Source organism: Pleurodeles waltl, chromosome 7, assembly GCF_031143425.1.
Source record: "Pleurodeles waltl isolate 20211129_DDA chromosome 7, aPleWal1.hap1.20221129, whole genome shotgun sequence".
Lineage (NCBI taxonomy): Eukaryota > Metazoa > Chordata > Amphibia > Caudata > Salamandridae > Pleurodeles > Pleurodeles waltl.
In genome coordinates, this window is record NC_090446.1 from 984,166,214 (window position 1) to 984,181,197 (window position 14,984).

General features: G+C 41.6%; 1 protein-coding gene across 7 annotated transcripts in view; it reads right to left on the reverse strand.

Moving 5' to 3' along the window:
- Positions 1 to 14,984, reverse strand: part of DNAI2 (dynein axonemal intermediate chain 2) — a 121,110-nt gene that overhangs the window by 9,790 nt on the left and 96,336 nt on the right. For 4 of the 7 annotated variants that reach the window (XM_069199799.1, XM_069199795.1, XM_069199796.1 and 1 more), the window contains one exon: positions 11,034 to 11,072. The exons of the other annotated variants lie outside the window; for them this stretch is intronic. In XM_069199799.1, coding sequence (XP_069055900.1) covers positions 11,034 to 11,072 — 39 coding nt within the window. The remainder of the gene's footprint in view (positions 1 to 11,033; positions 11,073 to 14,984) is intronic. 7 annotated transcript variants of the gene reach the window in all.

Consider the following 14,984-nt stretch of genomic DNA (forward strand, 5'->3'; position numbering starts at 1 on the left):
CTATGATGGGTTAATGTTAAATGATACTGACACTACGTATCATCACCATCTATGGTGCTGCAATTTTTAGAGAGGGGCTGCTGACCAATCACATCATCTCATTAAAGACATAGGGGATATGTGTCAGTCTTTAAAAACACAATAAATGCTGCTGGACGAAAATCATCTGAAGGGCCAATTTACTGTTCACATTCTCCATCCAAACTCTTTCAAGTGTTATGGGGGAGCTGCAGCACCACCAACACCCCCAGTTCAAGGGCCACTTAGGGGTAGTAAGAATCTAAGGGCTACTAGAGAGAAGAACTGGCTTCATATAATGAACTTCGGGCACTAAGAAACAAACGCCCGGGTTCATGGTTAGGAAAGAAGACACAAGGATTCCCCAGGAATATGAGTGCCATGAACAGAGTTGGTATTCCTGTAAAAGAAAAAACATAAGAAATAAAAAGAGGTACCAATATGTCGTGCCCCACCGTTAGATATGTACAAATACAGATGCGCCAGAATCCCTAACTTTGTGGGTAAGTGTGGCCAGCCTGTTAGAGTTCAGAGTAGAGTAGACAAATCATATTCATAATCATATAGAATAATGCTGTCCTTCCCTTAGGCTACCTCCAGTAGTCCAAGTTGCATCAAGCATTCGTCATTATACCCTCTGTTCAGTTCCCTATGTTTTCATGCAAAACAATTGCAAATCTAAAGTGTGCTTAGAATTAAAGTGCTAGATTTCAAAGGAAAATCGTTAGGGGGTTATTACCCCAGTAAAGCAAAACTAAAGACAGCATGAAACACCACAAGAATCACACATTTCTCCAAGTGAAAACATGGGCTTGCCAACAACAGAAGAAGGGGAAAAATATAATGAACAAATCGTTTCATTTGAGAAATGTGGAGCATAAGTACACACAGAAGGCAGAATGCTTATACGAATTACAGGATTTATGAAATGTTCCATGACAAAAGTACCCTAAAAATAAAGCTAGGCAAACAGGGAGAAATGACAAAATATGGAGAAGGGCAAACATATTTTCCAACAGCAGGAACAGTAGTAAGTTGGAAGCCAGACTGAAATGTCATACCAGTTTTAGTACTGAACAAATAACCATCAGCTGCTTCGAGCGTCGCCTCCCCTCCCAGCAGCAGCAGCTGCAAAACTTGAAAAAAATCAATATAAAGCATGTATATTAGCGATTTTTCTCCATAGCGTGGGGTCTGGAGTTGGTGCCATGGGGATGACAGGCACAAGAGGGAGTGGTAGGTGCACGGTGTCAGTGTGCACGTGGGTTTGTCTGGCCAAATCGACATGCATATTGAGCTGCCTCCTACCGAAGCTGCGTTGCCGGGTTGGAGACTGCAGGCACAGGTTCCCAGTCTGTCTGGGAGTGCAAATAGAGGGCCCTCAGGCCAATCCTAATGCTGCTCTCGTGCTGGCTGCAGGACAGTCTGGGAGCCTGAGTTTGCAGTGGAGGCAGAAGAGCGACAATGTGGTGGGCATTCTGGGAAGTTTTTTTGTTGTTCTTATTTTCTTGTTCTACCCACCACCACCACCCTGCCACTCTGCCCTGACACCAGCCGCAAGTGCAAAGAACAAACCACTGTAATACCAAAACCAAACAGTGCAAAACGGATGCCATTACAGGCGGCACCTCAAGAGGCAAAACTCTATGAAAAAAGGGTCTGGGAGCCTCAGTCGGGCACTGGGAAGCCACACAGGTCAAGGATGAGATGATTTCACCAGCCCAGGTACTGGGCAACGGATTAACTCTTGTACGGGCAATAAACTACTAAAAGGAAACATGAACCAGATCTAAAGCAGAATACATTGTTTAATGGCCAGCAACCAAAGAGTCCAGACACTCCATAGAACATCTTAACCAACCTTTGGTGGGAATGAACAAGGTTTCAGAATTCAATAGACAAATGTACCTTTCTTATAAGGCCAGATGCCAGTGCAGATTCGAAAGATGCATATTCAAAAACCAAATCATGAAACCTGCATATGACATCCTTGTACAAAGGCTGGAATATTGTTATTATAAAATCCATACTGGAGAAAATAGCGACCATAACAGGCTGGACATCTATTACAACATGAATTCCGATGGAGCACGTTCAAATGCTGATAATCCGTCCCATGGAAAACAAGCTCACCTTAATAAAGATGCCCAGTTAGAATGTGCAGGTCTAAGGGTGAGAAGCTCTTGATCAAATAATGCTAAACAAATGTTTTTTCACAAATAGAAAAAGAATATGAGAGAAAAAGAAGAAAAAAGTTTGGCGCTTGGGTTTTCTAAATAGTGGTTTGAAAGGTCAATTGGTAACTTCCATAATCTTGTAAGGATTCATAGCATTAGATGAGCAACTGGTAAACTGGATCTGATTGGCCAATGTTAGTGTGAAATTGATAGGTTCAAGAAAAATCCTAAGTTGTGACGCAGCACCAGCTACTTCTAGAGCTTACAACACATATTCCTAGGAGACATCCTTTATGAAGCTAAAGGAATACCTTCATTCCATGCAGATTCCCCTGCACCACTACCACTGACACCAGGCCAAAAGACAAGAGTCTGAACTAAAAAAATGCCTACATCTTACACTGTAATATAGGCACCTTGATTGATGGAAGACAAGGAATGTTAAAAAAAAAAAACATCCTACATGGGTGCTATCTAGCATATGTGCATATATGACACCCAATAAATCATTGTCTCAATCAGAATTCTACCTACTCTGCTGTGCACCACAGCACTGTCTTGAAATGATCCTTTGTTGTATGACATCATTTCCTAAAACTTAACTCAGATAAGATGATGGTCCTGGTAGATGGCAGAGACTTGATGTCTCAAACCCATTTTCTGTTTTTGCAGCAGCTTTGGTCCCTGACAAAGTCAAGGGACATCTTTAGTATGTGTCTCTTAATAGTTATCAACAGCAGATGGGCTATTACAGCACAATTAGAGCAAGAATCATTGAACACTTTCTCCACTGATTAGATACAGGCCTTAGGAGGGTGGATTTAGGGCACGAATGGGACATTCACACTAAGGCTCCTATCACAGATTCAAAGTGACAGCTTTCTCTTGAGGAAACTTTTCCTGGTCACGCTTGCTGCAAAAGGGAAATCATTCTTACTTTTTGGTGGATGGAGTACTCACCATTGGATGGCGGAGGGTTTACCTGGTGGTAAGGAACAGTAAACAATGACTACATCTCTTCCCATTCAAATTGGGGGGGCAGATATGTAGTCATTTCTTAGACAGCCCTTACTCCCCAGCGCTTACAGAGGGGATTAATCACACCGGAGACCAAGTAGTTTCCATCATGATTAACCCAAAGGTCCGCCCGCATCTAAATGCAGAATGCGGACTGCATTCTTGGTGGTAAGGATACTCCAATTCTGTTGCAATAGAGGATTCTTGCCACCAAGAATTAATCAGCCTTCTAGTTGGGATAGAGGCAAGGTAAGACCAATAAGGTATGTATTGGAGAAATAGAAGATGGAAGTTTTAAGGCAGAATTATGATGTACAGGAGTATCTCAATCAATTGAATGCTTGCAGTAATCACACCACTGCTAATTACTTGGTGCAGAATTCCATCCGATCATTTTCACTCATTTGTGCCACTACAGACAGGGACCAATCATATTCAAATCTGCCTCCGCCCGATTTGGTCACTCCTCAGTGACATCCAAATAAAACAGGACCACAAGCAAATCCCAGCTGGTTTTGGCCTTTATTTGATAAGATTTAAAATTGGCAGCCTCAGAGCTTTTCTTAAAGCTCAATATCATCATTCACTTTCTTCCTGAATAGCTTGAGCACAGTCTAAAAATCTGTCAAAGATATTTGCCTGAATGTGCAGCGTGGCGCTGACAGAACAAAAACAAGATTTCATTCTTATCACATCACCATAGTACAACCACAACCTATTTAGCTGTTGCCTGACCAACTTTCTAGATGGAGTTTGATTTTGATACCAATCTGGTCTTTATATCTAGATAGCATCAACAAGAAGTTGTCAGCACTGCTCATGAACGATGTAGAACCGCTGATCATTTTGCTGCATGTGTTAATTTTCCCCTCTTTTTTTGCGAAGCAGATGGGGTAATTGAATACTTTATCCTCACTGAGGCTATCACCAATGACCCTTAGGATCAGGTGAACTAAGGATCATCTGAAGACTTCAACCTTAAGAGATAGTGACAGAAACCCTCAATATTTTATTATATGTCTCTCACCGACATCTATAAATGTCAGCTGAGAAGTGGGCGCGCAGCGGACGTGCGCAGCTAGCATGTTGAAGGTGCACCCAAGGCAATCCCGTCTGTACCCGTCTGCGTCCCAACGGGTCCAGGAGCCAGGAACGCTGGTCCAACTGTAATCACTCAGATTTGCTACTCTACTGAGGCATTACTTTCTTTAAGGCCCACAGCTCCTTCTCACCCTGTCCCCTACTAAAGTTTGATGCGGTGGAAAGTTCCTGCTCCTGCTGTAATTTTACGATAGTGGGGATGGAAGGTAAGAGAATGAAAGATGTTAAAAGTGATCTATGGAGTTTTGGCCTTATTAACTGTAGATCCCTCCCTTGCCATAAGTATGAGCTCCTAACACTTTTAGGGGAAGAACAGTATGATGCCCTGTTCCTCACGGAGACATGATTACATGATGGTTCTATCCCAGAAATTAATCTTGGGCCCCCCGCCTCGGGTTACTACATCTGTCAGAGAGATCGCCTGCATAAAATGGGAGGAGGAATTGACATCATCCTAAAAGATATCTATAAATGTGTATTTAATCCCTTGGACATTCCAGAGTGTGAAAACCTAGATTTCACTATTAATCTCTCCCCTACATTTTCTTTCACAGGGATGTTAGTATATCGCCCCCAGCCCAAGTTCCAGGTTCATGGATATGCTGCCTGAAATTGCATCTGGTCTTATAATTGAAAAAAACAAATATACACAGTTAGGAGGCTTTAATATTCATCTTGTGGAAGCCAACAATCCTCAAGTGACTGAAATTCCACAAGAATTGGACGGGATGCAGTTAACGCAAAGGATTAAAAGACCTATGCCTGTTAAAGGCCATCTGTTAGATCTAGTATTAGTAATGAGGACTGCCTTAATGTAAAGTGTGTTCGACAAACAGCCTGGAAGGACCATACCCTTAATACTTTTACACTGGAAGGCCCCTCTGGTGGTCTCAAAGCTAAGAATCAGGATAGTAAGGGCCGTAAGCGGTCTAGCTTAAACAAAGAGTCTTGGAGATCAGTGCTGGCCAATACAAGGCCGGTGTTAGGTAATGGCCTGTAGGTACCCAACTTAAGGACAAATACCTGGATACAGCACTCCCTTGAATCAACTATTCCTATCTCCGGTCTAAGAAAAGGCAGGAAAGAAAAGTCTGCTTTATGGTTCAATGAATAATTAATGCTGTTAAAAAAGGCTGTAAAAAGTTGGAGAGAATAGGGAGAGGTTAATATAATAATGATGCTAAAATGGCACATCGAGAAGCCACTCCCCCCTACCATCAGGAGATCAGAAAGGCTCTTGGTCAAGGCTGTGAATGCCTAAGGGAACTGTTTCGGACTGTAAAGTCACTGAATACCCTTAAAGTGGGTAACCCACTACCTGCTCCCACAGAGGAGCACTGCAATGAACTAGCAGTCTACTTTCAGAATAAAGTGGATGTCATCTCTACGGAATTACTACAGGAAAGAAAGGTACAGCCTACAATATTAGGAGAGGCATCCCTGGTAGGAGAGTTAGGGACTCTTGATAGTTTCCCCCCCTGTCACGGAAGATAACCTTCTTGCTTCTTTGAGGACAGTAAAATGGGGTTCCCCTTTGGACGTGGCCCCTCCGCATATCTTCTAGGAAGGAAGACAGGAAATCTTACCTGTTATTTTGGATCTTTTAAAGCTCTCCATCACCTCAGGCTCTGTCCCCCCGGAATGGAAGCACCTGGTAGTTAAACCCCTGCTGAAGAAAGCGGGTCTTGATCCCGCCCTACCTACAAATTATAGGCCTATATCCTTGCTGCCGTTTCTAGGTAAAGTTCTGGAAAAGCAAATTGCCATGCATCACTCTAATCATGTAGAGACAAGGCTACTCAACCTGACCCAAGACGGCTTTTGCCCAAAATGCAGCACGGAATCGACCATGTTGCTAGTCACGGAGGAGATTAAACAAATCCTTGACAAAAGTGGTTTGGCTGTAATTATCATTCTTGACCTCAGTGTAGTGTTTAATACTGTTGACCACGACAATCGAGGACATAGGTTGAGTGATATAGGAGAAAATAAAAAGGCTCTGAAATGGCTGCACTCTTTTACTCTTTTTTCAAAGATAAATCTTTCCAGGTTTGGGATCCCCCATGTGTCTGAAGTTTTCCCCCTGAAATATGGGGTGCCACAGGAGTCTGCTTCAAGTCCCACGCTTTTTAACATCTATTTGCAGACACTGGCTGCTATGGTTAAGGAATTTAGCGTATCCATTATCTCTTATGCCCATGACACGCAGCTGGTTGTCTCCCTATCCCCAATAATAAACGACCCAACATCAGCTGGGACCTTGTCTAGAGAAGGTCGCTCAATGGATGGCAACCCTGAAATTAAATGGAGACAAAACTGAGTTGTTCATGGTAGGGAATAATGCTTTCCTTGGCAGTCCTTCGGCTGTATTAGATTGGCCTAAGAGCCTAGAGACCCCTCCTGAGCCTTTAAATCCCGCTAAAAGTCTAGGAATATGTCTGGAAAGCTCCCTGTCAATCGAAGCACAGGCAAAAAGAAAACCTGACATGTACATGTTTTGCCTTGCTAAAAACGCTGGGTAACATTCTGGACCTCCTATAACCAGAAGAATTGTGGTCCAGGCATTAATATTATCCCGTCTGGATTATGGGAATTCCTCGTATCCAGGTTCTCTTAAATCAATCCTTAAGAGAATTCAGGTGGCCCAGAATGTGACAGCCAGGACCGTTTTTAAGTAACCTAAGCAGGCCTCAGTGAAAGAGGCTTTTGCCTCTCTGCATTGGCTCCAGGAGGAGGAGAGAGTCAAATTTAAGGTGCTTTATATCACTGACAAAGCAGTAATCAGGAGGGGCTGAAGCTGGTTAGGGATCTTCGTACCTTGTACACTCCCAATGGGACGCTAAGGTCCTCTTTCACTGGTCTGGTAAAGGTCCCTCAGATTCAGAGAGCCAGATGGGGAGGAAGATCTTTGTCTTACATTTCCCCTAAACTGTGGAATTCCTTGCTGAGTGAATTGAAAATGGAATCTAATGAAACTATTTGTAGGAGACTTCTTAAGACCTGGCTCTGGCCAATCTTCTGAACTCCTTGCTAAGGAGTGCCTGTGCTGATGTTCACAGCGCGGGGAAGCCTTCGGGTAGCCATGCGCTCTATAAATCCCTATAAGATAAGATGGAGCTCACTACTGAAAAGACGAATTTCTTTCCTTTGTAGTTCCTCTATGTGAGTGTACAGAAAACACTGTTTTCTGAACATTACTTCTTGAAATATGAGTAACGCATTAGCTAACTTAATTTGGGAGCTTCCATGATGCCCTCCTCAGAGGATGTCTTCTTCTCATATATCCTACCGGCCATTAAAGGCCTGCTCCAGCGTTAAAGGCCCGAGCCGAAGGCCAGTGCATTTTACAAGGGAGCGGGACTTTATTGCGGGTAAAGTCAAGCTACAGTGGGCTATCAGGCTATTAGTACACTCCGACACTATAGGGCAGAATGCTCTAATAAATAAAACAAAGGCCTCAGAGAGCCCAAGGGGACTGAAATCTTCTTGTGCTCCATGAGGCATTTGTTCACAGCATCAGCTGTGAACAAAAACATTTGGATTTTGGGGCTCATGGCTTCTACCGGCCATTAGAACCCCAGAGCACTCCATTTTTACCAGTGGAACCCTCAACATTCCATTGTTCTAAATACAGTTATTCTTTTCATCGTGATAATCCTTAGGATCTGTAGTTTTCTCTCTGTTTAATAATTCCTGTGGTAGAGATAAAAGAATCAAGACCTTAGACATTGTTATTGCTAACACTCACAAATGAGAAATCCAGAATATCTTGAGAGATGTGTGGGCCGAAGACCTAAAGGGCACCAACAACGATTGAGATTGACTTGGGGAAAAAGTGATGCTATGTTGGCAGAAGCAGAGTAGTCAGAGCTGTGTTAAGTGGGCCATTAAACCTTCTATGTAACTGACAGATTTTTTTTCATCTGCAGTTCTCTTCAAAGAGTTCTGCAGCTTTCCAGGCATGAGCTTTCCTCCTCCTCTTTATCTTCTGTAATTTAGGTTTGGCGAATGTCTGCCTCATTATCACGAAGAGTCACATACGCAGGGTCATAAAAGATAAAGAGATGAGCCTCCCATTTATAGGCCTTAACAACACACTGAATGTATACAGGAGGAAAGTGGCATCATTGCTGAACAAGTTATTAACATAAAGGTGCCTCTTGACATAAAGGATATTGTCAATAAGAAGATGGGATCTTCTCATCATTGAAGTTGTCAAAGATAAGAAAACATCCCTCATAAAAGCCATCATGGATAAGAAGCATTATCTACACTGCTAAGCTGAAGGCCTTCATCCGCGACACAATAAACATCAAGTTACCAAACACAATAATAGTCAACTGTAAAGCCCATGTAATCATGATCTGAGTTTGCAAGACAGTAGACACCATCTTAATGATGAGGGGAGCCTTAGAGAGATGTTTTTACCTTTGAACATATGTGGTGAAAGCATAGGTTCAACCCTCTTCTAAGAAGGCTTATCCAACTAAGAGTCATTATTTGGAGGGAGAATCAAAATGAAGTAGGGGATAGCACTGTGGAACCTCCAGACCTACAGAGGCAAACACCTCTGCTTTAAAGAAAACATAATCTAGGCGTTGATTTGTGTTATGACAATGAAGCCTTTACACCAGTGCTTAATATATAAATACAAATGTGCTGGTGCCCAGAGCTCTCCTCCGAAACACGCAGCTGCTCAAATTTAAATGTGAGAGCACAGAATACTGAGGCAGCGTAATCCTAAATCCTTCCCAGGCCTCTTTAATGCATTTAGAGCCACTCCCTGCCCCTTCAGCTCACTCTAGCAGCTTTCTGCTTTACCCCTTTGTGACACTTTCAGTCTTTCTCTTCCTCCATCTTTCCCATATGCGTCTTTTGCTCGCAGTAAACACCTAATGAAAAATAAGTGCCAGCCCCCCAAAAATAAGTGCTGGTGGCTCGCACCGGCAATCACTGGCTCAAATTAAACACTGTTTTACACATACAGCACTCCTCCAAATAGTCAGGATCGAGGACAAGTTGTACCAGTGTGATCAATTTTAAAAAACGTATGCTGTCTGCAATTCTCTGCCAAGGCTCAGAGTGACTATGAGACACTGCATGTAATAAAACACATGTCAATAGTCATATAGACAAAATATTTAAATTGAAGACATTAGGCTCCTCATTGCATAAAGAGGCACATTTTTTCAAAATAACATTACCAAAAGCAGGAGTTCTTCAGAGTACTTTCTTTTAAGAAGTGGACCACTCATGTATTGGTTGAGAAATAAAAAGTTTTAAAATCATGTGGATAGATTATTAAATTAGCATGATTGATAGCACATTCTTCGTTATTTGTAATATGCCCAATGGTTTCAGGCCTGATTACAGGAAATATTTTGAAGCATGCAAATCTATGAGTGATCCACTGCTCAGGAAATAACATATATCAGCCAGACAGTTGGAGTAGGTGAAACTAAAAAATATTTTCCATGTCACATATGCAAACGTTTCATTAAATTGCTCACATTAAGTGAAATATGAATAGGAGGCCATCCGAGTGGAAATTGTACACATACAAGACTTGTTCCACTTATTTTCCACACAGTTTGTAAAGTCAAATGCTACGAAAATTGCTAGTGCATGATATGTAGCGGCATCACACATCCACTTAAATGGAGTCTGAAAGACGATATCTGTTTCACCCAGCTGGTGAAAAATAAGTGAAAAAGCAAATACGGAACAAAACAAAATTATGTGAGACCCAGCCCTCTAGATTTACACAAAAGTCTGCTCAAGTACAAAACAGGTTTGCTTGGTCTAGCATGGACAAGCCTAAAATGCAATTGATATGTTTTCCTGATCCAGTGATCACACACCGAGTACTTAAGGTTTTTAAAGAAAGGTTCCAAGTGAAGCTTCACTTTAGAACGTTGAGACACCACAATGGTTGATATATTTAAGTGATAAGGCTGTTTCTTCTAAAATACAGTACATTTCAAACTCTTGGCTAAGCTGGGAGAAAGTTAGCATGTCCAATTTGAAGGTAAATGTACAGGGATTCCTAGCTTGCAGTTAAATGTATCCTGTGCCTTATCATCAACAGTTCAAGATCATTAGATGCACTTAATAGGTGAACAGATAGGAACAAAGACAGTCTATAAATATATGTGCACAGCTACAAACAGAAACAAGCATTAGTAAAGCCAATAGGTTTCGCATATACAAGAGCTATAAGCTTTGGCAATGTGTTTTTGCCATGCTGTACACTAGTGTGGCTGCTGTTCAGCATGGCTAAAGGTTAGTGGTGTGGGGTGTCTGAGTTCAGTGGGAGAGTAGTGTTGTAGAATGGATTTGTTGGAAGGTCGTAGAGTGGAGTAGGAGGAGTGGAGTGTCATAGAGTTGAGAACAGGAAAAATAGTTCAGTGGTTCTGTGTTGTAGAGCAGAGTGAGGTGGGTGGGGTGGAGTGGAATGAGGTAGTGGGGTGGATTGGATTGGAGAGAGATGGGGTGGATTGAAATGGGGTTAGGTGGTCGGGATTGGGGTGGATAACATTGAGTTGGTATGGGTGGTCTGGATTGGAGTGATAGGTCTGAGGTGAAGTGGATTGGATTGGGGTGGGCTAAAAAGCACCATGCTGATTTCCATAGTGACATGATGCCGCCGCCTGCTAGGCACTCTGCATGCACTATTGGAGAGATGGCCTTCTCTAATAGAAACCTGATTCTCAAACTGACCTTCACTGGCTCCTCCGGCTTCTGTTCTAAACCTTCCTTCTGAAATGAATAGAGCAAAATATCACAATCCGACTTACACAAGGCTTTAACCTTTCAACTTGTATATGCCCTAAACTATCCATCTTGCAAATTCCTACAGTAATCCTATTTGCAGGTGCATAAACAAGCAAGGTTTTCATGGTTGGGACAATTGTAAGAGGATGACTACTGCCCATCCAGCTCAAGTGAAACCCAAATGCACAAAGAAATTTAATTATTGATGTCAAGAATCACAGAAGACGTTTCAGTTGAATGGCGGGTAATATACTACTAGTGCTATTATTTGATGGACTGAATGCATCACCCTGTCTCCATTGATGTACTGGCTTACCTTGGACATGTCATGTACCACCTCATGCTTATGCTTTGGCTGCTCTTTTAGGACTTTTAAGATAACCTGCTTCTGTTCTCAGCCACTCTAGTTGAAAAAGTAAAATTCCTTTTTACTTCATCTGTTCTTTGCCATTGTTTTTTTTATTGTCAAGAAACCAACTCCTGATTTGGGAGTTTGTTTCTTGAAAGCAAAAAAACAAACAAAAAAAACAGGTGCAACAAAAATGGTGCCCGCTCTACAAAGTTGATAACCTTCAGGAAAGTCAGTGCACTGGCTGCTCCAATTAAGGCACAGAGGTCCCTCCTGCCTCGAGGGGGACCTTTAAACCCGGGGGGCTCCTACACCGTGGAGGGGAGACACAGCCTTTGGGGATCTGTCAGGTTAGCTGACAACCTAAATTGAGAACAGCTGTCATTTCCGATCTGCCCCACAGGAGCAAGAAAATCGTATATTTACAAAATTCTATTTTATTTAACAATGGAAGAATTTAAAGAAATGATGCAGAAAGTAATTGTGGGGATGACGGTATGGATTGCTTCATAAATTTAGGAATATTTTCAAAAATGGATAAAATTGTTCACACTCTTGCTATGTATCATCATCATTGGATAATCAATAACGTGGCTAATATCATCAGCATATGGTTGAAAAAACGAATGCTCATTAAAAATACTGCTACACTGTATGCATTTCACCATGTTTTGGCTCTTACTTTATGCATTTTTTGTTTTCCTTCCTATGTCTTCTTCTGTTTCCAGCCTTGATAAAGTGACTGGAAGTCACACATAAAAGTGGTTGGTTGAAACATTACCACCCGCTGTAATTGCACCAAATTCTCTATGAATCGTCAAAGTAAAATATTATAAGTTGAAATGAAATGGAAAGCTTGCCTTTTAAAATGTCTAATTAATGATGAAATCTATAAAGTAGTATGAAGAATGCAGGTGATGACTGAATGTTAAGATTTTTTGGAAATTGATGTGTTTTTTTTAATACTCCATTAGTGGATTCCAAATGCATAACTGACTTCTGATCATTTTCTCTGAAACACGCAACTCAAAAGGAAACAAGCGAAATCTTTTATTATATAAATATAATTCCCCTACTGCAATAGGTGTCTCAATAGCACCTAGGAAGCTGCTATTGTTCCTGCCAGTTATCGTGCAAACCTAATGGAACTGAGATTTAGATGTCCCCTTCTGGTCTTCCTGAGTGCAGAACTGACTACCTGGGTTGTGCAAGTACAGCTAGGGATAGGTGCAACATTAACATCTTTACACCGAAAGAGTGGACAGAAGAAGGCAACCATCAAATGTAATATTGGTCCAAAACTCAATGTAGTCACAGTGAGGACCATAGATTTCACATAGTATAAATGTAAAAAAACACCGTTAGTTGAAGTAGCATCCAATTGCCATGATCTTCTATGAGAATCTTAGATGCAGAAATATTCTGGATGCACGTTCAAAAAGAGATGCAATGTATTTAGGCGCCTTAAGTTGCTATGCAATAGGCGTGTGGACCACAATGGGTTTGTGTGATATAACAAACCCAGACAAGTGGGCCTACACAAGGCATTCTATTTCGAGATTGTACCAAGGCAAATGCCGTGTAATAATCTTAAATTTCAAATGCTCATTCAAGACGGGAATATTTTGTACTACAGTTTTAATTAAGATGGCAATTAAGAAATAATTGAGCAAAAATAATGTAGCAGTGATTCCCCTGTAAAAACAAACGAAGTAGGTTTTTGTTAGCCCAAGAGTTGATGTGTTCACTTTTCTTTACACAGCTCAACATCCCTCCCCTAACATCCTTGGAGATCAAACCTTTTACTTGTTTGCCCCAGCCATAGAGGGGGCAGGGATGGCCAAAACCCCATCCTTACCCATACTGCAGCTTGGTAAGTAAAACTCTTCCCCACTTCATAACACATACTTCCCTAGAGAAAAAAGAACCCAAGTATAAAAACGAACCAAAGAATGCTTGAAAAGGGAGGGGAAAGTGAAGTGAGACCCAAACTCCTTTAAGTTAGTGACCTTAAACATTATTCTGTTTTGGGTGAAGGCATGCAGGGCATCATGTCACGATTCCACAACCTCTCCCAAGTAAGAATTATTTAGCGGCATGTTTTGCTTATGGTGTTAAATTGAGTTTGTTCCCGTGACTTGGATGCCTGGGGCAAGAATAGTCTGCAGCTTGTGTGCCTCTTTGTCAGAAGCACAGGGCGGCCTTGTCCATCCATCTGACTGAAGGAATTAATAAGCATTGTGAAGGGCCACTAATTTCAGTGATTTCATGACTCATTTCTTGCCATGAAAATATTTTCTTCAGATACCAGCAGTTTGATGAGCCCTGGGCTAACGGGCCCCAAAGGTGGAAGATTTAAATATATAAATATGGAAGGCAAATGAGTACCACTGGGTTTTAGGAGGAGCGCGTGGTGCAGCGCCCTCTACTCTTCATGACTGAAGTCCAATTTTTTTCGTTTTTAGAACTATGGCTGGGAAGGCCCCCATCAACCCTATGCAATCCCAAACCACTTCACCTTGGTTGTCTATTATGGTCTTTCAACAAATAAGCTTTATCTAGTTAAGAACAAAACTCGCTTGGCCTGCTCCTTTGTTGTTGCCCAATTCTGTGATAGTTTCTCTTTACGCTCAGCCTGTCATTGCTTAAGTTTAACTAGTGAGTCATAATCATGGATTCCTTTTCTAAGACTTTAGCTATTTGACACGAAGGTACCTTAAATTTCCAGTTAATTGTGGATACGGCATTTACAGTTATGTAATAGAGATGTGTTTTAGTCATCTCCATGTCGACAGCACAGGGAGTGTTTGTTCTCAAAACTGCACCATTGAAGCTGTTACAGGTCTTTCTGTCACAGGAAAACCCAGGGTCTCATTCCCATTTTTTAAGGTGAACATGGCAAATTTAGACAGTAGCTGGCGCTGTTTCAGTATACTAAGTTTAGAGTCTGCAATTGTGTTAGTCTTTAATTGGGGCCCTTTTGCTTCTCTGAGCATGAGAATATACAGTCTGGCACAGAAAAGGGTTCAGGGATGGACCTAAATACTCATCAGTGAGATTGGAAGGAGTATTGTATTGTAGGGTCTGTCCATAAGAGATGTCTCTCCATTCTGCAATGATGGATGGTTCAATGGATATTTGGTGAGGTCTTTCCTCAGCCCTGGATAATACGGGTAGTTTGCCTTCTCCTGTAGAGCATCCACTAATACGTTTTCTGAATATCTGTGGCAGATCTTACTAGGATTCAATGCAGCAACAATCTAATTTGCTCCCATATGTTAAATACAGATAGGTAGCTGTGACAATTACTAAAAGATGTTGCACAGTACTCAACTAATCAGGGTAAAGGCTACAGAAAGAACTATTGTTCAAAGACTGGTGTTACCACAGTGTACGGCTCTGCTACCTGTAAGGGCAATGATGGTGTTACTCCAAAGCATAACAGACCACTTAATTATAAAACAATATGCTGGAGCACGCCAACAAAATGTTTAAATAACCAGAAAAGTCAGTCCATAAGTCCAAGGTAATTTGATATATTGTTGTCG